Source organism: Mixophyes fleayi, chromosome 6 (assembly GCF_038048845.1).
Source record: "Mixophyes fleayi isolate aMixFle1 chromosome 6, aMixFle1.hap1, whole genome shotgun sequence".
In the NCBI taxonomy this organism is placed as follows: domain Eukaryota; kingdom Metazoa; phylum Chordata; class Amphibia; order Anura; family Limnodynastidae; genus Mixophyes; species Mixophyes fleayi.
The window spans coordinates 146,154,257-146,181,084 of record NC_134407.1 but is presented as its reverse complement, the minus strand read 5'-3'; the positions used below and the strand labels follow the sequence as shown (position 1 = coordinate 146,181,084).

Below are 26,828 nucleotides of genomic sequence, written 5' to 3'. Positions count from 1 at the left end.
AAATATAAATGGAAATTAAAAATAGAGGGTTAGAGTGACTTTAAAGGGGAGATTCAATTACGCGAGGTGTATACAGAACGTCCGCGAGACACCTCGCAGCAAAGATTGGACAGATATCTCCGCTCGTTTCTCCCTCGCACCTCTAATAAGCAGAGATTCTTACCGTAATTGACAGCAGTCTACGCAGTGCGATGTCCTCGCGCCACATTGCTGGCAATTGAATCTCACCCTAAGAGTAGTTAAATACCTCCATTCCATTCCCTCTCCTTTCCGTTTGTTGTGGGTTTGCCTATATCTGTACTTCTCAAAAATTATGTGCATTGTTTGTCAGCTCTGCACACAGAAACATATTCTGTGGAATCCGGTGATGGCAGTGGTTGAGGTAGCTAATATGTACCACCATCATAAAGCACCACATCTGTTAGGACACAAATCATATTGGTTCCTCCTTCAATGAAGGTCATCAGGACCTTCATATATAGAAACTGCGGAGGAGATACTTACTCTAACAGACTTCCTTGTTAACGAACCCTCCACTCCTCATGCAAAAATAAATCATGAATGGGCTATACTACATTCTAATTCTACATTCTTATTTTCTCGGTATCCATTGACAGACCCTTCAGCTAATACAGGGCAGGTACCCATAATGGGACATATGTCAATTTTGTTAGCATTTTCTTAGTATAAATGCATACAAAAAAGTATGCAGATGCAGATACACCTTCCAGGAGGCGCATCTCATGCAGGTGCTGGAGGACTGGTACAAAAAGATGCCATGATAATAACGATGAGTAGCACTAGCTAACCGGTTCTGATTGGCTCTTTGCAAGTCTATCTCTCTAGCTGATATATATTGATATTTCCATTTGTACTGCAGCAGGAAAAAAGATCCCTATTTCTTGTTTGAGGTGGAAAACAACAAATGTATTTAAATGCATTTTATATGGCAAATGCGACTTTAGCTAATAACTGTCAAGACACTATTCTCTACTGCATATATGACACATCAATATTTTATTAAAATATGTACAATAGAGTAATGTGACTTCCATATTTACTACTTTCTACGGTATCATGGGGTGTTGTTACTCCTGATATAAACCTGGAGATGTAAAATTGATGCATATTGAGCGGCTTTCAACTCCACACGAGCCACAAAGAAACTTGCCCGACCGATGTCTGCACCATTACATATCCTTCTACTTACTGGAAGTTCCTCTTGGAAAGAAAAGCATATATATATATATATATATATATATATATATATATATATATATATTTATATGAATAGTGCTGTAGAATATGGTGGCGCTATATTAAAAAGGACATTAATAATAATAAATGCGGTGGATGTGCAGAAACATATGCATGTGTCCTAATGGTTCCAAACTAGGGCCACTGCTGATGTTACCTAGTAAGTCATCTTGAAGCAGGTAAACCAAACTCTGGATTATAATATACAGATAAAATGCTCAGTTTCTATCCAGTAAGTTACAGGATGAAACGCTTTAATGTGTCTCTTTGGACTTTTGGACTATTACACCTCCTATTATGTACTATCAATACTTCTACTAGAGATTGCAGTAATACATGGACAGCAAAATTCCCCCATTAGCAATGCATTCCAGGGCATATTAATATAGACAATGATGGACAACAAACCCTCCCCCCACATCACTTCTGTGCAATGCAGAGAGTTCATGCAGCACATGTAATTTGTAGGAAGGAGTGGAATAAAGTCTGTGGAAGGTTCGTGGGCCGTTTTAATTGCAATGCTGACTTGCTCGAATATCATAAGTCAATTTACCATTATGCTGAAATACCTGTATAATGCTATACTTCACTTTGGATAGTGATAATCCTTAAATTACAGTGCTGCAACTGCATAATGGGTACTTGAATTATTAAGGTTTAGATCATGCTTAGGCAACATGTGACTTTCCAGTGTTTGAAAAACAAATCCCAGAATGATCTGCCAGTGAGACTCCAGGCTTAGACAACAGATGGGTCTCCTGCTGTTGTGGAGCTACAAGTCCCATAATGGCCTGTCAGCCAGCCTCTATGGACCTTTGACGTATCAGTGTGTGTTTGTTCTGGGACCCCATGTCTGAGTGTGCCATTGTTCCAGGACCTCAGGTGTTAAGTGTGCCATTATTCCAGGGGTCCAAGTGCACATAACACACTTCTACCATGTCACATATCTGACCTACTGTATTGTAATGCTGAGTACACATGCAATGATATCGTACCCAAAATGGCAATTGGAAAATTAATGTAATGACTGATAATACAATCAGATCATTATTAAACATATTAATTAATGTAGTCAGAAGATGGCAGCTATTGCTCCTTATGTGCAGTCATCTTATGACCTCACTACCTGGCTTCAGTGATGCTGATCAAGTTGCTTGACCAATGGAGCCGGATGATTTCGGAGTGTCAAGTGGCAAGTCGGCTAGAGGTAACGTGCCAGATTCATTAAAAAACGCAACACGAATGGATTGTGCTTTTTAAAAAAATGCAAGTGCATCGGGTATACAGACGTACGTATTCAACAAGCAGCCAATGTGAAGATGTATCTGGTGATGAATACGGGTCTAGGTCCACTTTGCTCTAATAAACACGACGCTGCAGGATACGCTCAACACATATGTGGAATATCAAGTAATAAAAGAACACATAAAACAAATTGTAGGCTGTAGTAAGGGTCCTTTGCGCTTGAACACAAATTAAACGCTGCTGCATTCTGTGGCCTAAGGTCTGGTTCTGGGCATCTGCAGAATAATTATGCGCAACATTTCGCCATTTGCGCTTCTTAATGAATCAGACCCAGCATCTTTGTATAATGATACATCAGTCTCTCAAAAACCCTCTAACCATGTACAATATATTTGTATTCCCCTATTTATTTGTCTAATGTAAATATTAGGTAATGATTGTACAAAAATATTTCTGTTTTAGTACTTTACCCAGTTTCTATGATGTTGCTAGTAACTCTGCTTTCATAGCTCTCAATTCATACATTTGCCATTGTTTGATTTTTCTTCTTCATAATCCCTTTATAACCTTGCATAGTTTTCCTGTGTTGTCCAGGTGTTAACCCTCTCTTAATACAATATCTTTGGACATGATCTAGCAGTGTTCTCCCCAGCACCTATTTCCTGGGTGCCCCACTCGGCTGTTTTTACTTGACACACGGCTTTTGGAGCCCAGCAGAATTCTATTATATAGAATAAACCATTGTTTCTCCTACTAGGACATGCTCTACAGCCAGCATTGTGTGTTAGACCACTGACCACCAGTCTAGCCAGTTGTGGGCAGTAACCTCCAACATTTTTCATTATTATTGCAAAGTATTACAACTGCCCCCACCCGGCTACTTCTAAATGCCACCTGGCTGGCAACGTTTTCTGCGGAGAGCACTGCCTAGGATAAGAGAAGTTTGTGAAATCACATTAGTGCCTGTCTGGAAAATATGACAGTTAACAGGTACAGAGGTGAAAGACAAAACAGGCTATGTTTGTACATATCATACACATGGGATAACATCAAACTTTGTCTATCATATATGTGATGAAAAAAGGGGTTAAACTTGCCCTACTGTTGCTCTGTCTCTTCCCACAGAAAAGGGACTGTGGCCAAGGCCAAGATACGGGTTACCTCTTAGCATTCCCTATTTACACCATGTTCAAGGAGAGGTACCAGGAAAATAAAAGTCAGCTGAGACCCTCATCAGCCACCTTATGTATTTCTCCTGGTATGTGTGTATGATATAATGTATGTGTATGCATGTGCATGTACAGTGTAAAATTCCTCCTTAAGAGATGTAGCTACACTGGGGTAACTTTATACTACATGGACTGCTTCGATTGCATCCCTCTTCTATGGCACACTAAGCTTTCGGCTATTGCTGCTATCTGGATCTCACAATATATTGCGCTAGCATCAGCAGTGGGTCCAGGAGTGAGATGGGCAGCACCAGGTTTCTGTCCAGCTCTTGGGAAACAACACCTGTCCTTTGGGTAGCTAGCAGAGAGAGCTCCTTCCCTGTACCTAGTAGCTATAAGCCAGGATAATAGGCCATGCCCAAGGACCAGAATAAAGATTCAGAGGTGAAGTACATGGAATACCGATATTAGAACTGGCTAGAAGTAATGGCCCTTGCTGGACTGATCTAATAGTGGAGACTACAGGAAATGACTGAAAGGACCAGTGATCTTTTTTCTTCAACTTTGTTCCCTGCAGATTTTGTGGGCTTTTATTCCTGCTAAAAGCAGGTTGACATTGAACTGGGACTGCTCCTTGCCAGCAGCATGAGAAGCCTTGATACCACCGGACTGTGCGGATACCCCAGGGATTGGCTAAAGAGGCCTTCAGTACATCAGATTATGCAGCTGGCTGCACTAACACTAAATATGACTTTTGGCTATAAAACATGCTCCAACAGTTGTGGAACTACAAGTCCTAGCATACTCTGGAAGCCTGGCATACTAAAATGCTACATTTTCCTTATCTAGACAGTCCATTAATATCTTTGCCATATCATAAAGCAGTATAGGGTGGTATATAATACGGTATAATATCATATACATTAATACACATACATATATTCACTGGAATAATGTATAAAAACATTTCATTTTATGTGAAATATAACTAGATAGCACATAGTAGTAGCACATAATAGCCTATCTGCCTGCTGGAGTAATTTTCCATTAAACTCCTGCTTTTCAAAATTATTTTCCTATTGCAATAGCATGGGCTGAATAAAAGTATTACATGGCTCAAGTTGGTAGGTATGCAGTATGCACTGGAATATAGGATCAGTTGTGATAGTATTGTCACATACATTTTCTAAGATAAATAAAAATAATAAATGTAGTAGATTAGAATGCTGTCATTAGTACTGAAACAATGGAATAACTAAAGACAATTTTATATGTATTTTGATGAATTCATTATAGTCAAATGTTTTTTGTTGTACATAACCCTATTAACCGAATTCACCTTAAAGTTAACTTGTTATATTCACTAGTTCTTTACCACTTTAGGCTTATGTATCTACCTTTCCATTTTTATTTTTTAAAGGGGTTGTGCACACTCTGGGGTCTGTATGGTCTGGTCCCTCCCCTAGCACTCCCACCATTATCAAAAACACACTTCTCGTGAACTTTGTTCTGGTTGTAGTAGCTTGGAGAAAGGGGGCAGGATGTCTTGAGGTTTCAAAAGTATCTAACTGGATGCCTTAGCACATGTGAAAGTCTGTTCCTCATCCTAGCTCAACCACTTGGATTAAGAAAGACCTGTTAGCGTTAACATATGTTCACGTAATACACAATTAATTTACACACACATACCTTTTATTGCATCGTGAGGACCCATGTCTGGAACATGGCGTATAAGGACACCCCTTTCCTAATGCCCTGTCAACAGAACAAATATAGGGGTATGTGTAGGACAGTTTGTCAGCATGGCTCGGCACTCGCTATCTTTTGCAGTCCGTGTCTGACCTTGAGTGCTAGTAAAGGCGTCTTAAATGTACCTGTCTCCTCGTCTTAGCTACCAGCTTCACAGCTTCTACTACGTGCAAGTTCGATGGCGTGGTAAAGTATTCCATCCTCTCCAAGGGGGTAGCTCTTCTGGACTGTAGCAGTAGCCTGCCCATTTCTCTAAGCTTCTGACGGATGTACTCATGCCTGCCAACATCTGATCCGACCAGTTGAAGAGGTGCTGCCCCATCTGCATGATGCATCGGTCATTTTTGACTGCGAGTAAGACTTTACCCTGGGTCATGTCACTCAAGAGCTTCCAAAAGCCACCACTGATGACAGGTGGAACAGGCTGAGCAAAGGCGCACAATGACTGGACTCTGTTCTTGCCAGGTGGGAGCTTGTTACCCCTTTGGTTTAGCTTAGAGCTCTTCATGTGTCGCCACAGATATTTCCTTGCACACAAGACCTGGCAGGCTACGCAGTGCATGAAGCTTTCGGCATCCATCTCTTTGTCTGGAAGTTTGCACGGGACCAGAATGCCATGGCCTGCCCTCATTGCCTCAGCGTTGTGTGCAAAGTTGCCCCTATTGCGAAGATGTGCCAATTGCATGCACCTTTCTTTCGAGTGCTTTCTGAATTTCAGGGCCCAAGCTACTTCAGTCTCATTGCAGTGAACATGCTCCATGTACCGGGCAATTTTTAAGAGGGGCTTCTCACAGTACAGGCAGTACTGCTTTTTGTTATACGCCCCGGAGTTATCACTGTTTCTCGTTAGCGTTTGTACAGAGACCGTGTTGTCTCTCCGACCCTCTATGTTTAAAACACAGCTTCCAGAAGGTCGAGAATGGTCGTACATAGAACTCATCTCTGGGTACCTGCACTCTGCTGTGCTGGTGGGCAATGGGGCATCACCGCTGGTGTCTGAACCGCTCTCCTCCGAAGTGTCGGGGGCATACTCATCTCCACTGCTCGCTGGGCTACAGTTGAAGCTATCGGTGGGCTCTGTCATGCTTCACTGTCCCCGCTTTACCTTCAGCAGCAGACGGATGCGGCTGTCTCTTTACTCGCTTGGTGTATAAAGCGCCGACAGGCTGCAGTCACTTCCTCTTCCTGCTCCTGCTATACATTTGGACGGTATACTGCCCTCTGGCGTTGAGATGCACACACACTCTCCCCTCCACATTGGACACACGCACACATTTGTTCCGACAAATGTGACTCGCGGAGACATGCCAGATTTTTATGCTGAGCATATCAGCAAGGTCCCCTGCATTGATTAGCCTTGGGAAGCGTTGTGGGGACCTCAATTTGTGTACCCACTATGACTCAGGTCCCCACAGTGTTGGTGTGTAAACAGGTCAATGTCCTCACAAGCATATGAATGCAAGTACACACATACACACACACACAATTCTCTTTTAGAGGTTTGGAGGACATGTCCAATTTCAAAGACATTGCTTCCTTTATCTATACATTGATCAGCCATAACATTAAAACCACTGACAAGTGAAGCGATTAACATAGATTATCTTGTTACAATGGCACAATGGATGTAATATGGTAGGCGACAAGTTAATAGTCAATACTTGAAGTTAATGTGTTGGAAGCAGGAAAAATGGGCCAAATTGTGATGGCTAGACGACTGGATCAGAGCATCTCCAAAAGGGCAGGTCTTGTGCGGTGTTCCCAGTATGCAGTGTTTAGTAACTACCAAAAGTGGTCCAAGGAAAGACAACCGATGAGCTGGTGACAGTGTCATGGGCGCCCAAGGTTCATTGAGGCGAGTGGGGAAGGAAGGCTAGTCCATCTGGTCCAATCCCACAGTAGAGCTACTGTAGCACAAATTGCTATAGAGTTCAGGACACAGTTCATAGCAGCTTGCTGCGTATGGGGCTGCATAGCCGTAGTCAGGTTAGAGTGCCCATGTTATTCACCTCCGAAAGCGCCTACAATGTTCACGTGAGCGCCAGAACTGGGCCATGGCATGATGGAAGAAGGTGGCCTTGTCTGTGAATCACGTTTTCTTTTACATCATGTGGATGGCTGGGTGCATGCTCTTCTTTTATCTGGGAAGAGATGGGTCAAGGATGAACTATGGGAAGAAAGCAAGCCGGTGAAGGTAGTATGATGCTCTGGCCAATGTTCTGCTGGGAAACCTTGGGTCCTGGCATTCATGTGGATGTTACTTTCACACGTACCACCTACTTAAACATTTTTGCCGACCAAGTACACCCCTTCATGGCACTTGTATTCACTGATGGCAGTGGCCTCTTCCACCAATATAATGCACTCTGCCATACTGCACAAATTGTTCAGGGTTGGTTTGACAAAGAGATCAAGATGTTGACTTGGCCTCCAAATTCCCCAGATCTTAATCAGATTGAGCATCTGTGGGATGTGCTGGAAAAACAAGTCAGAGCTATCGAGGTCCCACCTCATAACTTACAGTACTTAAAGGATCTGCTGCAAACCTCTTGGTGCCAGATACAACAGTACTCCTTCAGAGGTCTTTTGGAGTCCATGACTCCATGGGTCAGAGCTGTTTTATTGTCAGGAGGGGGACCTACACAATATTAGGCAGGTGGTTTTAATGTTCTGGCTGATTGGTGTATTTGGTTCAACGATACATGGACAATAAGGTACCTTGGAGCTTTAGGTTAGAAGATACAGCACTGTCTGGCCACCTGGGAATGCTCTGGTTCAGTTTGGTTGCTGTGAACTTGCTATGCATCTTTGGAGATTTCTGGCACATCAACTGCAACTTCAAACTCCATTCTTTCTTATCCTCTGTGCAACTGAGATCTATGTAGGCACAAAACAAACGTTATCTGATCCAAGAAACATAGTTGCCAACTGTCCCTAATTACCAGGGGCATTGCCAGATGTTAATTGTGTTCCTGAACATTGTTGTTGCCTATTTTTCATTATTGACCAGCACAATAAAATTCCTTTTCCTATGAAGGTTAGCTGCAATTCTTACAATCCATTCTTATTTTATGTTCTTTATCAGTGAAAATTTATTGAACTAAGAGTATTTAAATAGCAAAGTATGTTATTTACAAATTCAAAAGCAAATCTCAATGGAAACTATATTCTAATGTTGGCAACTATGAATCAGTTGGGATGATGGTGCCACAGGTTAGAGAAAGATACTGTTTAGTGCTACTGTTATTCAATACATGATGCAGCTTTCTGTCACAATCCTGGTACACAAAGCTGTGTTGTCTCTGCAGGCTGCAATGCCCAGCCCACCAAGACATTTTTAATAGCTGTAAAGCTGAACAATGTACTCAATTTCACCGAACCATGTACAAAATGTAGGTGACAGAACAAAAAAAGTGACAAAATGAAATAAACACAATAAAACTGATATTTTTATATTATTTAGAATTGAATTACCGTTAAATTCCATTTCAAGAACATGCTTATAACCACACCTAATAATTTTATATAAATGATTGGTAGATATGATTCTATTTGCCTGTGATACAGTTTGAAAGAGAAACCTCTTTGGTTTCTTCCTACTCATAACATAGTTGTTAGCTTGTGATTTCACTGCTTTTTTGATTTCAAGTGCTGTTTTTGTTTAAAGTGTGGAGTTAGTTCCAGTAAGGAGTTAAATCCAGGAAGGGGTTTAATCTGGTAAGTGGCTAGGAAAGGCTAGTACTAAAGTTCACTGTAGGCTATAAGAAGTTAGGTTAGCCATAATAAGATGAGTAGTAGCAGGCTTGATGATCTCACTCAATGCATATCTTGTCATATGTATGCACACTTGGAGCAAGTGTTCCAAGGTTTATACCTCTGTGAGAAATGTGAGCAATTGGTCTCGTTGGAAGCCCAGTTAACTGATCTAAAGCAGACCATTGCAACATTGAGAGACATTGCCAACCTGGAGCAGAGTTTACAGCTCACCGTTGATGCGTTAGCTGAACAGGGTGGAGCAGAGACAGAGGAGGATGCACAGGTAGGCAGCTGGGTAACAGTTACTAGGGGTAGCAGAGGGAGGAAGAGGCAGGCCAGTTCTGAGCTAGGCAATCCCAGCAGATTTGCCAGATTGGATGAAGATACTGTGGAAGGCAGTTCAGAATTGGTAGAGTTGGATGAGACTGCTTCCTCTAGCAACCAGGGGAATGGTCTCTCCAGCACAGAGGGGACCAAAGTTACTCAGGGACCCAGGCAGATTGTGGTGGTAGGGGATTCAATTATTAGGAAGGTAGATAGGGCAATCTGTTACCGGGACCGTGCATGCCGAACAGTGTGTTGTCTCCCGGGTGCTCGGGCTCGGCATATTGCGGATCGGGTGGACAGATTGTTGGGAGGGGCTGGGAATGACCCAGCGGTTTTGGTGCATGTTGGCACCAATGACCGAGTTAGAGGAAGAAGGGGTGTCCTAAAGAATGATTTCAGTGACATAGGTCGCAAACTTAAGGCAAGGACATCCAAGGTAGTATTTTCGGAAATACTACCTGTGCCACACGCTAGTCCAGGGAGGCAGCGGGAGATTAGGGAGGTTAATGCGTGGCTAAAAGATTGGTGTAAGAAGGAGGGTTTTGGATTCTTAGAGCACTGGGCTGATTTCTCGGTCAGTTGCCATCTTTATTGTCGTGATGGATTGCACCTGAATGAGGAGGGGGCTGCAGTGCTAGGGGAGAGGATGGTTAGAAGGTTGGAGGAGATTTTAAACTAGGCTCCGGGGGGGAGGGGCAAGCAAGTATTTATGGGATAGACATTGAGAGTAGTAAGGAGGAATTTAACAAGAGTAAAGGGGGTGGAGAGGGGGGAAAGGGAAGCATAGCCGATAAGGAGCGGCCCTTTTTAAAGCAAAAAGAAATACCTAAGGGAGGCAATAGACTTAAGTGTATGGTTGCAAATGCAAGAAGCCTGACAGGTAAAATGGGGGAGTTAGAACTAGTAGCAATGAATGAGCAGTATGATATTATAGGTATTACTGAGACCTGGTGGGATGATACACATGACTGGGCAGTCAACTTGGAATGCTATTCTCTCTTCAGAAAGGATAGGGTAAATAAAAGGGGAGGAGGAGTATGTCTTTATTTTAAGCCAGAATTAAAACCAAGTATTCAGGAAGTTATATACGAGAATATTGGTGATAATATAGAGGCATTGTGGGTGGAAATATCCAGCGGAGGAAAAAGTTCAGAGAAGTTTCTGATAGGGATATGCTATAAACCGCCAGATAGTAGTACGATTGAGGAAGTCCAACTTCTACAGCAAATTGAAAAGGCTACACAACTAGGTCAAATTTTAATTATGGGGGATTTTAATTATCCGGACATTGATTGGAGTACTGAGACCTGCGGTACAGCTAGGGGAAACAGGTTTCTGAGCACGCTAAAAGACCATTACATGTCCCAATTAGTAGAGTACCCAACTAGGAATCGGACTATACTGGACCTAGTAATAACAAACAATGTAGACGTAATATCAAATATTCAGGTAAAGGAGCACTTGGGAAACAGTGATCATAATATGGTCTCATTTGAAATTAGTTTCCAGAAACAACAGTATAAGGGATCAACTAGGACTTTAAACTTTAAAAAGGCAAATTTTAATATGCTAAAGGAGTCTATAAAGAGCATAGACTGGGACAAAGCCTTTGAAGGAAAAAATACGGAAGAAATGTGGGCTGTCTTTAAAATGTTGTTGGAAACATACACGTATAAGTTCATTCCTATGGGAAATAAATGTAAAAGAATTAAGTCTAAACCAATGTGGCTAAATAAAAAGGTAAGGGAAGAAATGCAAAGGAAGAAGCGTGCATTTAAATTGTTTAAGTCTGAAGGGTCAGAGGAGTCCTTCCATAGGTACAAGGAATGTAATTAAACATGCAAAAAGGAAATTAGATTGGCTAAATTAGAAAATGAAAGGCACATTGCAAAAGAAAGTAAGACAAACCCCAAAAAGTTTTTTAAGTATATAAATGGCAAAAGAATTAAAAAAGATAATATAGGACCCCTAAGAAGTGAGATGGGTGAATTGATAAATGATACTAAGGAAAAAGCAGAGGTATTAAACACGTTTTTTTCTTCAGTATTTACCAGATAGGAACAAATGGCAGGAGTAATACATAAAAATGGAAATGAAACCATGCCATTAATTAATACTTGGTTGTCAGAGGAAGAAGTCCAAAGGCGACTGAAGAATATTAAGATAAATAAAGCTCCAGGTCCAGATGGCATACACCCAAGGGTCCTTATGGAGTTAAACTCGGAAATAGCTAGACCGCTATTCTTAATTTTCAGAGATTCAATCTCATCAGGCTTAGTACCAAGGGATTGGCGAATAGCAGATGTGGTGCCGTTGTTTAAAAAGGGGACGAGATCACAACCAGAGAATTATAAACCTGTAAGCCTGACATCAATAGTGGGGAAACTACTGGAAGGTATTTTAAAGGACAGTATTCAGGATTACTTGGTACGCAATAAAATTATTAGTGGGAATCAACATGGATTTGTGAGGGATAGGTCATGTCAAACTAATCTAATTGGTTTCTACGAGGAAGTTAGTGGGAACTTAGACCAGGGCAGGACAGTAGATGTGGTCTACTTAGATTTTGCAAAGGCCTTTGATACAGTGCCACACAAGAGGTTGGTTTACAAAATAAGGGAACTGGGTCTAGGAATCAAAATTTGTACTTGGATCGAAAACTGGTTAGAGAATAGGGAACAGAGAGTTGTGATAAATGGAACATTTTCTAATTGGTCAAAAGTTTTAAGTGGAGTACCTCAAGGTTCCGTGCTGGGACCACTCCTTTTTAATATATTTATTAATGACCTTGGTGATGGTTTAGAGAGTAAAGTTTCTATTTTTGCAGATGACACTAAACTCTGTAAGGTAATAAAATCAGAGCAAGATGTAGCTTCTCTACAGAGGGACTTAAATAAACTGGAGGATTGGGCGGCCAAATGGAATATGAGGTTTAACACAGATAAATGTAAGGTTATGCATTCAGGGATCAAAAACAAGAACGCAATCTATAAATTAAATGGAATTAATTTAGGAGAATCTATAATGGAAAAGGATTTGGGAGTGCTCGTAGACAGTAGACTTAGCAATAGTGTTCAATGTCAAGCAGCAGCTGCAAGGGCAAACAAAGTATTGGCATGCATAAAAAGGGGCATAGATGCAAGGGAAGACAGTGTAATTTTGCCACTGTATAAATCGTTGGTAAGACCTCATCTTGAATATGCAGTACAGTTCTGGGCACCACTCTATAAAAAAGATAATTTGGAACTAGAAAGGGTTCAGAGAAGGGCGACAAAATTGATAAAGGGTATGGAGTCATTAAGTTATGAGGAAAGGTTAGCCAGTTTAGGCATGTTTACTTTAGAAAAGAGGCGTCTTAGGGGAGATATGATTACTATGTACAAATACATTAGGGGTCAATACGGAGAGCTTTCATGGGAACTTTTTACCCCAAGGACCATACACAGGACACGTGGTCATCCCCTAAGGTTAGAGGAGAGGAAATTTCACAACCAGCAATGGAAGGGGTTCTTTACAGTAAGGGCAGTCAAGATATGGAATTCATTGCCAGGGAAGGTTGTGATGGCAGATTCAATAGATATGTTTAAGAAAGGGTTAGACAAATTTTTAGCGGAAAGGTGTATCCAGGGATACGATCGTTAATTTAAAATAAAGGATAGTAGTGGATATAGGGTAAAAATTGGATTGCAATATTGAGTCTGGGGGGATTTTCAAAATTGAAACAGATTGGCGGTTGCTTACTCTGGATTAATTTCAAATATAAGTGCAGGATCGCAGGAGATCCAAAATAGGTTGAACTTGATGGACTGGTGTCTTTTTTCAACCTCATCAACTATGTTACTATGTTATATTAAGAATTTGACTGACATTCTCTCTTGGGAAAGTGTTGATGTCTCCCATAGAACATTCTCTAAATATCGGCACAGCTCAGTCTGCTGGTGTTATTAACATCAGGAAAACTGTTCCTGTAGCAAACATTTTTGGTGTAGATAGGCGTAATTACTGGTATTGATGATTTTGTGATTTGTTGTGTGTAAAACAAATTCAGTAAAACAGTTAATTGACATAAATTTGTGAGATAGCCACTTGACATTTATAAGGTAAAAATTGGGGCAGCGTCTTACATGTCCCTCAATGGGTAAACTCTACCACTTTGCAGAGCAGTGCAGTCTATAGCAATGTAACTGGAGTGAGTCCATAGCGGTGTAACTCGCCCAAGTCCATCTGAGTTACTGTCTGCCTGTCAGAGAGAGTGTTGTAGTTTATACAGAAGCTTGTCTTACAGTTTCTCCTTGCTTAAGACTGCAAGTTGGACCGAAAGTATGTGCAGTAATGGTTGCTCAGGCGTAGAGCATGTTATTAGTGTGGCCTATTGCTAAACAACTACCCAATACCCTACATAGTCTAAAGACCCCCACACAAGTTACTAAATACTCAACTGGTGAACATCAGCATAAATAAGTGATTTGGCTACACAGCTACATGGCTAATTTTCACTGGTGCGGCTTTACATGTGCCACTTGGAACAACTTCTGGGTCAAAACATTAACCCACTCAGTAGGGAGAGACGGTCATCATGTTACCCTTTGTTCTGCCATACCTGATCAAATTGGATCCAATTAGATAAAATTTTGATCCGATATGGCAAATGCAGACAGCAGTCAATTTGTCAAGTTCACCAACCAAAATCACACAGTGTGCAGCCAGTGTGTGTGTGATTATTTCATGTCACTTAACTTCTCATTTGCTCTTACTTGTTTAGGTATATTTTACACAGCGGCCATAGTTGGACCAGCAGTGGGATACTTACTTGGAGGATTTTTCCTAAATATGTACACAGAAATCAGCAGCCCGTAAGTAGCGTGTTATCTGGCAAAACATTTCTGCTTTGTGTTTTTCTTTTCTCATCAAAGCCCTATACTGTTCACACTACATTACATTACTCATGGTCATTTATAACATGACTTCCAAATAATCTCATTATCTCTACCATAGTCTCTGAAATTTTGCATGACAAATATTTCTATGGAAATACACTCATATATCACTTTCTCTCCCTCTCTGCTGAATATGAGTATTGTTGCATGGCCTCTATTGTCATATTGTTGCTATTTAGTGCAGGCCTGTCTGTCCCTCCCAGGTTTTACAGATGTATTTTCTTCCTTGTAGAACCCACTCTGTTATTCAGAGAAAGGTGGGGTACCCTTGCTCAGCAGAGTTTGTACTGCTAACCATAGTTGCCCAGCAGAGTTTGTACTGCTAACCATAGTTGCCCAGCAGAGTTTGTACTGCTAACCATAGTTGCCAATTTCACTTCTAACAAACAAAATTTAGATTTATATTTTTAAATGTTACTTTTCTCTGCTCTGCTACACTTTGCATTTTTTTTTATATTTTTAAAACAAGTGGGTGTGACTATGTTAGCAACAAACTGAATTACAGGTTATGGGAATTTGGTTTATTTTATCATCAATAGTTTTTATGGAAAGAATTTTTCAAAATTTAGGGGTACAGAAAGCAAAAAGAAGGGTTATACAACACAACAAGAAGCAATGACAGGGTTACAAAAAGAGTTGAGAGGACACAATAACAAAGTAGTAACTTAGTTTCAGTGCTCAATACAGCACCGTATGTTACTGTCAGTTCCAGTCACACACAGCCAGGTTATGAGCTTGTTGTTTACTCAGGTTTTATTATGTTGAAGGGTGTGGGACCTCGATCGATATATGATGGGTTATTTAATGAGCCTTACCCAACCATTCCATATTTGTGTCATGTAAACAATTTAATAATGGCAGAGGAGGTTGAGGTAGAGTAAGGCACACCCAGAGGTATATTTACTAAGCTGCGGGTTTGAAAAAGTGGAGATGTTACCTATAGCAACCAATCAGGTTCTAGTTATCATTTATTCTACAAAGTGACAGCTAGAATCTGATTGTTGCTATAGGCAACATCTCCACATTTTCAAACCTGCAGTTTAGTAAATATACACCCGGACTGTCTCTCTTTCAAAACTAACTTGGATTTTGCCTGTAATCTTGCTAATAGTAGGGGGTAGTGGGTTTTTCCAAGTTTAAGCAGTTGCAGCTCTCATAGCTATCAGAATGTGTCCTGTTAGGCATCTTTTAAAAATTTGGGCAGGATAAAGGTGCGAAAGTGCCAATTCTGGGGAGGGTGAATTTGTTTTCTTAAATATTTTTATGACCATTTTAAGCAATACATATTGGGTCACTCCATATCAGTTCAAACAGGGTTGTCCACCACCCATCTCAGATTTCTACAAATTTATTTTAGTTAAGAGAGGATGTCAAAACAACTATTTCTGCCAAATATCTCGACTGTCTGACAATTAGTTGATTAAATACTGATTTTTCAATTTATTAAATAATTTACTAATTGCGGCTTCTTTATCCAGTTTTATCTGCCTCATGTTTTAAAGATTTAATTGACATTAGGAATCCCATTTTTTTTGGGGTGTCTAACATCAAATTCATTATTTTTTTTTCTCCACTATGAAACAGAGTACCCAGCTTTTTTTTGTTGTAGTAATGTATACCCTTTTTAAACACCCCTTAAAAAATGGGATCCCTAATGTCAATTGAACTTAGTGTTTTTAATGCTATTTGAAAAACGACAGTTTTTGCCGATTTTGAGGGGTCCAAATTTTGTGGCGATTCCTTAATAAACACCTGCGGTACTTCAAATAAACTGGATAAAGAACCTGCGATTAGTAAATTATTTAATAAATTGAAAAATCAATATTTAATCAACTAATTGTCAGACAGTCGAGATATTTGGCAGAAATAGTTCTTTTGACATCCTCTCTTAACTAAAAAAAATCAAAAAAAATCTGAGATGGGTGGTGGACATTTCATGTTTTTTTGGGTGATCTGATGTGGAATGACCCACTAAGTGTATTTAGAAGTGATAGTGCATGGAACTGTGAAGGGTAATTCAATGGCAAAATTCTATGATGCACATGTATACATTTCCTGTCTTCACCTCTGTGATTTTGATGAGTAAAGCTGGGTACACACTACAGAAATTTCGACCAACTTTTTATGCCGAGCAATTTTACATGCGACCGATGGTCCGATCGCTCGGTCCATGGACTGCATACACACTAGCCTTGTTTAGGACGATAAAGGGAAGAGCGGACGTCCCTTTAGCGACTTTTTACAGCCATGTTGTCGTGAGCAATGACTGTAATTTCGTACTCACTGTTGTGGATCGGTCGGAAGTTTATACACACTACACAGCGGAAAATGAGATTGGAACGAAAATATTAAATGGTACAACCAACCAAATGAGGCGACAATCGTCCATTTGGGCAGACTTTCGACCATGGTGTCACTGTACACACTGACCCGACTTTTGAACGAGCAGTCCTATGTCGGCTGTTTGAGCCGATTATTGGACGAAAACAGTGTAGTGTGTACCCAGCTTAAGAAAGTCAGAATTGGTCATACTGCTGCAAGCCTGGGAGACAGAGAGCATACAATCCCCGTGTCATAGATATGCTGATTCCTGTTTGTAATGCTGGAGAGAAGCTTTAATTACGTTTTGTTTCTGGTTTGAAGCTGTTTTTTTCTTTGTGTTCTGCCTGCTGACAATGAGGAAATAAAGCTGCATTTTATTTCAACAAATCTTCAGACTCCCCAGGCCCTTAAAGCATTCCAGTGACCTCTACATATAATAACATTGCTGGATTTAAACCAGCACGCAATGATTTATCCATCTGGTTGCGTGTCGAAAACAGAAGAAACTTTTAGGACCATATTCTTGTTCATCACAACCTAGATTGTCAAAGGCCATATTTCCTTCAGTAACACTACAATTCCTATTGCGTTTGTCTACTATCTCTCATTTTCACAGAATACATGTAGAAACAGTTCAAGTATAGGTCTGCCCAAAACCGATTTTGCTGCATGAAAATAATTGTGCTACTGTAGGTACTACAACCTACTGGAATAACTCCTGATACTTACATCTGTAACCATGGTAACAATCCATGCAGACCACAGTTAGTTTCCAAGGTTACAGATAGCTTTAAGCATCAGGAGGTATTCCAGTAAGTAGCATCCTATATAATGATTTTTACGAGGTAAAATTAATTTTCAGTTGAAATAGAAAAAGGCAGCAGCAGATGTCTGTTTTGCAGACGAACGATTAATTTTTCTGATGCCATTACTGCACTTACCTTACACTTACCCTCCTGGTCCCGCCCCCATTCCGCCTCTCTAAGTGTACACAGTAGTAATTTATATGCTCCTGAGTCTGAAAGGACTTGCACATATGCATTTTTGTGTGCATGCGCAGTATAGAAAAAAATGGACTTGCATCTAACTGTTCATAAGATTGCATTACCATGATGATGATGATTACCGTCATACAACGTATACTAATTGCAAATTGCTTAAGCTATATGGGGATACTTACATTAACATTAAACACTGAATATTACTTATCTAGAACTAATGAATGGAATGGAAGTGAGTAGTGTTAAATACAGTAGTGTTAAAGACTACTTAGAACTACAAAGTAATATTTTAAAATAGATTCCAAAAACATCAAGAATTATACAAAACGAATACTTCATTTACAGAAAACAGTCAGAATATTATTTGCCTCAATATTAGCATTTTATGCATTATCTTTTCTGCTGAGGTATAATTAAATATATAACAATATAACGTGGATCAAAGTTGGTAAAACTCTTTTAAAAAGCAGTAACAGTTGACGAGAAAACTTTCAGATATGCTCACCGAAAGCATTAGTTTTCTAAACATGTATTATTTTACTAATAAATTATGTTTAAGTATAGTGCACCTTATGCATTACTAAGAGCATTATAAGAAAAATACTAATAATGCGCTATATCCCAAATCAACCAATCAGATTTCAGCATATAGCAGTCTAGAATAGTCAAATTTATGGAAGCTAATGTCTGGGTTATAGGAGTGCAGTGATTGGCAACAGGCAGCCCCTAGCTTCTTCCTGGTTTATTACTATTTGGTTCTTTTTTATGCTTTTTGTCCTGTCAACACCAGCTCTTATTCTCTGCTTCATGCCCTGCCAAGCTTCACCCATGGCCCAGCTTTTATTAAATAAGTGAGTGGGGAGGCTGAGGGGGTGTCTTAGGGAAAGCTGGAGGTCTTTTTAGGTAATGGGGTTCTAAAGGAAATATGGGTGTGGTTTTGTTGAGTGGGTAATGTGAGGATTCTGAGGGGTGTTTTGATTTGAGTGGCATGTGGTGTCTCTCTTTCTTTGATTAAATGTATTTACTTTGTTTCAGTCTATGTATGTGTGGTATGTGTCCCATTATTAAACTGCCCTGTGGTGTATGTCTTTGCTAGATAAATAAATGTGGACCCAGCTCAAATAAACTCACTGCAATGCATGGTTTATCTATATTTATGTGTGCTTGTTTTATTGCAGCACTGATCTCACACCTGAAAATCCGCTCTGGGTCGGGGCCTGGTGGATTGGATTCCTGGGTGCTGGAGCAGCTGCCTTCCTCATTTCCTTCCCGATACTGGGATATCCACAGCAGCTGCCAGGTACAATCACTTATCAGGTTCTAGCTGCACAAATAGATTTCCTGGTTACCTGTCTCCATACGGGGTACACATACTTTAAATCTATACGACCTGACACATCTCCTGCCAGCACTGAGAACATTTTCTTATAGTAGAAGAAAAGCAGCGATTCATTTTCAACCTCTTTAAATATGTTGCCATTGAACTTTTTGTACGTGTCCTAAAATGTTTACATTTCTTCCTATAGTCCAAACTTTTGCACATTCTACAATCACAGTTTCTTTTTAAATCTTCTAAATTCAGCAAATAAATAGTAATTGTTGCAGAGCGACTGATGCCCTTCCCTTAACACTTGAACGTTGCCCACCACATCACCTTGAAATAAAGAGACAGATACCTGGGTATGGCAAAACTAGGTCACAGACTTTATTCAATAGAGAAAAGAGGGAGTTGGCAAATACACTGCAGGCACTTTTGGAGGAAGGGGCCATTGGACCTGCCCCATCACCATGAAACTGGTGATGGGACGCTATTCCTGGCCCTAGCAAATACTCAACTTCTCTCATTGTGTAACATGGCTTCTTTTAGGCTCTCAGCGTTATGTGGTTATGAGAATATCCGAGGCTCATCAGGTGAAAGATGGGGATCACAAACCAGACCCTGATTTTGGGAAGACATTTAAAGATCTGCCAAAGTAAGAACAATTTGTACTTATTTGTTCACAGCCTATTTTAGAAATACTGACTTGCAGTTATAGGGCCTGATTCATTAAGGAAAGTTAAACAAAAGTAAATAAGTAAGGCAAAACCATGTTGCATTGGAGGGGGAGGTAAATTTAAAATGTGATGGCAGATTTTTATTCTGGGTAGGGCATGTCCTAGATCAACTTTAAATTTCAGTGTACAAATAAGCTATCAAGTATTTGTGTGCTACATGAAAACACACAGTATGTGCCAAATAAGAAACTAATTTGCACCTCTTGCATTGCAACATGGTTATGTCCAGAAAACTTGAGTAAGAAAACATACTTAATGTGTTGCTTAACTTTCCTTAATGAATCAGGCCCATAGTATTTATGCATTTTCATGTCACGCCTTTCCTTTGTTGGCAGCTTTTTCCAGCGTTGGTGCACATTATGAAGATGAGAAGCAATCAGCGATCTTTCTAGCATACTGCCTTTTCTGATTAAAGTGTCATTGATGATTACTTATATTTTAGATGTTGCCTGTTTTTATTATTTGTTTTTTGTAGCACACTATACCAAGTAGCAAAATGACTACAGGTTGGGGGAGTTGTCTAGGTTGTCCTGATTTTGTAATCTGGACTGTACAAACTCATATCTCCAGGATGTGGCTTCATTGTCTCTTCTGGCCGCCAACCATCAGAACCACACATAAGGCCGGATGCTGAGTTAGAAGCAAAGCCCAAACAAGGAGCAAATTTGCACCTTGGCAAAACCATGTTACACTGCAGAGGGGCAAATTTAAAATGCGTGTACAGAGTTATAGTTCTGACTATATATGTATATAGATCAACTCTAAATTGCAGTGTAAAAATAAAGCTGCCCAGTATTTGTATGCTATATGCAAAAGCAGAAAAAAGAGGGGGGAGGGTTGCGCTACAGAGAAACCTATTCTAGTAATAAACGTAATAAAAAAATATATGTAAAAAATGTCTCACCGGAGTATTCCCAAAAGAACAAGGAGAGATATTTGATAAAAAAAATAATAAAAATTAATCATTTATTGTAAAACAACATACTTATATAAACATGTGAATAAACAAAATACATAAATCTCCCATTAGATACCAAATCAACATGTGTTGTACTGAGTACTGAGGTAATTTAACCACACAAACGTGATTACTTAATAATCACCACTCATGTATAGAAATACTATATGGCCACTTTAAGGAAAATACTGTTCATATTGTGCACTGATCAATCCACAAATAGTCTCATAAAAAGTATAAAAAAATGAAAGGCACGGTGCCGGAATGGTACTGAAAAGGAGTTATCCAACAAATAGATGTAGTCTCTGCCCAGCAACCTCCTTTGATGTTGTATATAACACTGTATCGTCGTGTTAGGCTTAAATCACGATCAGATCATTAGATAGTCACTCTGCTTACCGGTTTAGTGTTCACCCTCCGGAGGGAATTAGATAGCACCAAGCGGACTCCCGTCTCTAAGCCTGACTTGAATTGGTCTTTCACCACGATCCCCCGTTGTTAGCGCAGTCACGCGCAGCTTCATAGACAGCCTCACTGGCAACAGGGTGGGTAAAGTTCACGATCCAAAAGACAGTCGTAGGAGTTGGAAGCTTGTAGAATCCGAAGGCAGAGCACAAAACAGACCCAGCTGACGCGTTTCGTGCCGATTTAGGACACCTTATATAAGTATGTTGTTTTACAATAAATGATTAATTTTTATTATTTTTTTATCAAAGATCTCCTTGTTGTTTTGGGCAATACTCCGGTGAGACATTTTTTACATATATTTTTTTATTACGTTTATTACTAGAATAGGTTTCTCTGCAACGCAACCCTCCCCCCTCTTTTATCTTTGTTTCAACCAAGTGTTGAAAGTGGTTTTCATGCAATTAACCAGGGGTTTGCAGCAGCTGAGAACCTTGCTCATTTAGTGTGTCTCTTTATATACTTTTATATTTTTATTTTTGATTACTTTTTACTTCCTCATTTCTCTCCAGTGTGCGCCTTAACCCCTAGTGGGATATTATATGCAAAAGCAACCAGTATTTTCCGGGCGTGCAAAAATTAAATTCATTCATTTGCACCCCTTGCATTGCAGCATGGTTTGTCCAGGAGCAAATTTACTCCCGTTTTTTGCTTTGCTCCTAACTCAACATCAAGCCCATAGTCCATGAGAAGAGCATTTCATTTAGCTATCAGCCAGTTATTGAAACTAGCAAGCAGGGGAAGTTCCCTATTAGGTTCCTGACAGTATTATTGAATAAAACAAATATAATAATAATAATCAACAGTGCAAACAGTATTTATTGATGCCAAAATACTTAATTTTACAAAATTGTATACGCACCCTCTCTAAACAAACCTCCTAACTCTTAAATTGTTTTTAACACAGGTCATTGTTGATGCTTCTAAAAAACCCCACCTTCATTTTCCTGTGCCTAGCTGGAGCGACAGAAGCTACCCTCATAACAGGAGTGTCAACATTTGGACCAAAGTTTTTAGAATCACAGTTTAGTTTAAGTGCGTCAGAAGCTGCAACATTTTTTGGTAAGTTAGAATTTCTTCTTAAATACAAATCAAACTAGTAAAATCTTTGAACACGAGTACAAAAGATTTATACCTAGAGATAAATATTGCTTTTTTTGAGTATTGAAATATTATTTGTTATTACTATATTATGTTAATATTATATTATAGTATTAATTTATTGATCTTTGTATACTTATTCTTACATCAGACTAAGATGTCGTGAGAAATAAGCTGTTTTAATCGTACTCTGATCTGAAAGTACAAAGTACACTTAGCAGTGGAAATGACCCTGTGGGTGGAAATATTACTGCTTGTGGTTGTTACTGGAAAGAGGAACAGGAAATCTATAAATGAAGTTGCAATCAGCCAAAATAAATGTCTTTTAAAATACTTCTGTAAATATATGTCCTTCATCTACATCAATGCCAGTGACATTCTAGGTACGGGAGATAGAGGAGGCAGGTTGAGCAAGTAGCAGTATTTTTGGAATCCTTATCATCAAATTCTCAGATTTTTAAAGAGACATATGAGGAGAAATCTTGTCGGCAGATGTTTCCACAGAATATATTCCATGGCGAAACTTGTAAGCGTCATTTCCAAAGTAGCAAAAAGGTGAATGCGCAGCGCATTTTCTCCTGTCTGCACAAAGGTGCCTAAACGAGCAGCACACTTCTTTCCGCTATGGAAGGTGCTCTGCCAGACCATTGCAGGACTGTGATCCTAGATGGGAATGCTCCTAACAGCAACAGGTAAATGTCACTGTAAGGGGGAGATTCAATTCTCCACGATGTTCTAAAGAACAACGCGGGGTGCACATCATTACCGTTACTATGGTAATTGATGCACATTATTACTGCTAGTACGGTAATTTTAACACAAATTTCGGCTCACGGGGAATTGAATCTCCCTGTAAATGTCTGCCTATGACTTTTGCACCACCCCTTCAATTATTTGTTACCTTTAGGCTTCCTGTCCAAATATACTGCTCAGTACAGACCGTTTTATTTCTTAAATAAGCCATAAGATGGAGGGGACATCAGTACTGTGTTACATATACATTCTTCCTATATAAAGTGTACCTGGATGGTGCCATCTCCAATGACATGTAAACCTGGGAACATCTACTAAAGGTGCCCCTGTCGCACCAAGGGCTAGATTTACTAAGCTGCTGGTTTGATAAAGTGGGGATGTTGCCTATAGCAACCAATCAGATTATAGCTGTCATTTTGTAGAAGGTACTAAATAAATGAAAGCTAGAATCTGATTGGTTGCTATAGGCAACATCCACACTTTTTCAAACCCACAGCTTAGTAAATCTAGCCCCAAGTGTCAGTTTTATAAGTGGGAACAGAGTTAGGCCACCATCGTGATAATCGTACAAATCTGTAAAAATATACACAAACACTCATGACAATGGTATTTGTGTTATGGGTCTGTTTTTTTGTCTTTGAGGTTACAAGAACCTGTAATTTCTTAACTTTCCAGGTTAGAATAAACTGATAGGACAAGTTATAGTGCTATCTGATCGTCAGATACAGATTTATCAGGGATGTCAGCTTTTCTGTGACCAAACTCTCAGCAGGCTGCAGTTCTATCTGTCTGTCTCCCAGTGAAACACTCGTAGGTGCCCAAAACGATCGCTGATGAATATCCCATTCACTATGATTGAATGCACTATAAGAAGGCAAACTGTGGTTGTCCACCTTTTTTTGGAACTACAAGACTCATCATGTCATGCTGTAGTTCTATAACAGATGTAGAGCCTCAACTTGCCTGGTCTGTACTCATCACATTGAGTAACTCTTTAATGTTTCCACAGAATATTTGTATAAGATTTAATAAAAGATTAGATGGATAAATACCAGCACCATAATTTTTATTTTTTATATTTAAATATATATTTAAATTTAAATGTTTGTACATTATATGGTCTGAAAAACACATAAGTGGCCTGAAAAAAATGTGTCCTCTTACCATTCTGTATCCTGCTGATATGCATAATAATGACTTCATACAGAAACAGTTAGTGTTGCATATAGTTAATAGGTTAGTTTTTGAGGGTTTGACAGAAAAACATTCTCATTGATAAATTCTTTGTGCTGCGTAAAAGTGAAAGTGAAAGACATCTGAGGTCCAAAACATTGTGATATTTTTAGCTCAAGGAAGATTCGGGAAAATCAGCAGACTGGGTAATACCTTTGTGTATAGCTGTCTCTAAGGAACACACATACACACGCACAGTAAATGTCACATTGTTTTTTGTTCTTTTTTTTAGTTATACAACATACCATACAGTAATTCTCAGTAATTAGTCACCAGTACTACTAACTCTGCTTCTGGCATTGACCGTTTCTCACCTTTCAGCCGCTTGACTTGCTTTATCCCAGCCCTACCCAGTATCTTGATGCTGGTTTCTAACTGGCTATCACCGCTAACATGTTCTCAATGTGAAACTCGTGCCGATAGGGTAGAGTGACTACAGGCTTGTCCTCCACCTTACTAGTAGTCAGGGTGTCCATACACATGTAGCCAACCAGTTGGACACTGGTAGTATAGAACATGGATGATCTTTGTCAAGTTCAAGGGCATCAAAAATAAATACATCTTCCCTAGAATATATATAATGTTTATCAAAAAATACAAAAAGAACCCATAAGATAAAGTAAAATGTTTTGTAAATGTTGAAGAAATGCTTAGAGAAAAGTATAGTCTTCAGAAAGTGGACAACTCTTTTAATAAGCAAGTAAAGCTCCTAGTTCCAATTAACATTAAGAATGCTGTGTATAACTTAGTGGAAATATACATAAAATAACTGGAGTGTGTATACACCACTAAATATGTGCATCCTGTTGTCTGTCACTCCTCTGCCCTGGGCTGGCATGCTGGGAGGGTGGTGCTTCTTTATCTAAACAAGCAGTGATTGACAGCGAGACAGGCTAGCTCTGCAGAACGCGCAGTGTGGATTGGCTGCAGTGGAATGTCATGTTCACACTGCACAATGTATTTCACCTTCATGGTTCATATAATACAATTTAAATTCTGAGGTTAATCATTCATTTTGCATGTACTTTTTCTGCAAAAGTTACAAGTAGTGGTCCAGCAAACACATTAATTTATTGCATAAAGTAACTTGTCTATATCTGTCCTATTTTACGTGAAGTCAGTGTGCACCAAACCAGACAGACTAAGGGGCTCATGTTGAGGTGGATACGTATGCACTCAGAATGTACGAATGGAATAAACGCACATAAAAAAGCCTATTTCCTTTCGCATGTTCAGTCAGACGCGTCTCAGGGTTCATCCAGTAGCCTTCGCATATGGCGTACAAGTGTGCGTAATTACCCCAGGGATAGCATAGAGGAAATGCATAGATTTATGTTGACGGTATTAAATTCTAAAGTCACATTACACTCCCTACTCGCACACAATATAATAATATGATGAAGTGGCATATACACAAGAGAGAATAGTATCATAACAGGTATTAATTAAAGAAAATGTTGCATTTTCAAAATTTCATATAAAAGTTTAATTAATTACAAATATCTTTTTTTCCCCTTTGAAAATCCAATAGGAATCTTCTTTTCTGCAGTCGCCAAATGGAAATAATAATTAAGTAAATAGAATATTCATATAATATACCCGCTAATGGTTTAAGTTCTATCAGCTGGAGCGGTGGTAGTCAGCATATCGATGCTGACTACCCCGACACTACTTACCCCGACGTGGAGAGACCAAAGTGCTCCTTCCCCGACCAGCTTGCAGGACGACTTCTGTGTATTGCGACTGGAAGTGATGGCGATCCCTGAAGAAGGCGGCGCCAGCTGATGATGTCACTGATAACCGTGACGCGGTCATCGGTCCTGTGAAGGGAGTAATACTTACATTACCCCCTTTCACAGCACCGATGACCGCGTCGCTGTTATTGGTGACGTCATCGGTGCTGTGAAAGGGGTAATACTTACTTTACCCCCTTCACAGGACCGATGACCGCGGTGACATCATCAGCTGGCGCTGCCTTTTTCAGGGATCGCCATCACTTCCAGTCGCAATACACAGAAGTCGTCCTGCAAGCTGGTCGAGGAAGGAGCCCTTCTGTCTCTCCACGTCGGGGTAAGTAGTGTCGGCATAATGAGTATCATTATTCCGTACCCAACCCTGCTGGAGAGGTCAGTATGCCACTAGCCAATCAGAAGCTTCTAGATAGTGCTGCGGACAGTCGCCCTATGCTTACCTGCTCCCTTTCCTGTCTCCGGGCTACTCAACATATGTGTATCTAATGCAAAGAGAAAGCAGATCAAAGACATCTTTGTAAAACTTCCACTTGTACTATCTAGTAGCCACAATGTCTGTTACATACCAGCTGGTTTAAAAGGACACTATTCCTTAAAATACATGTCGGTTTTACTAAAAGGACTACTAATAACATTTAAGCATATACATATGAAAGATATGTATCAGAACTAAAATATAATTGATATTTGAGATAAAGATGTGATTGTGGCGGTGAGGATTTTTTCGTACACAAAGCAGACAGTGCGGG

The 26,828-nt window shown here is 39.8% G+C and overlaps 1 protein-coding gene across 2 annotated transcripts in view; it reads left to right on the top strand.

Moving 5' to 3' along the window:
* SLCO4A1 (solute carrier organic anion transporter family member 4A1) overlaps positions 1–26,828 on the top strand; it is a 62,141-nt gene that overhangs the window by 13,605 nt on the left and 21,708 nt on the right. For both annotated transcript variants that reach the window (XM_075176739.1, XM_075176740.1), the window contains exons 3-6: positions 14,266–14,356; positions 18,942–19,063; positions 19,631–19,736; positions 22,149–22,303. In XM_075176739.1, the coding sequence (XP_075032840.1) occupies positions 14,266–14,356; positions 18,942–19,063; positions 19,631–19,736; positions 22,149–22,303 (474 nt within the window). The remainder of the gene's footprint in view (positions 1–14,265; positions 14,357–18,941; positions 19,064–19,630; positions 19,737–22,148; positions 22,304–26,828) is intronic.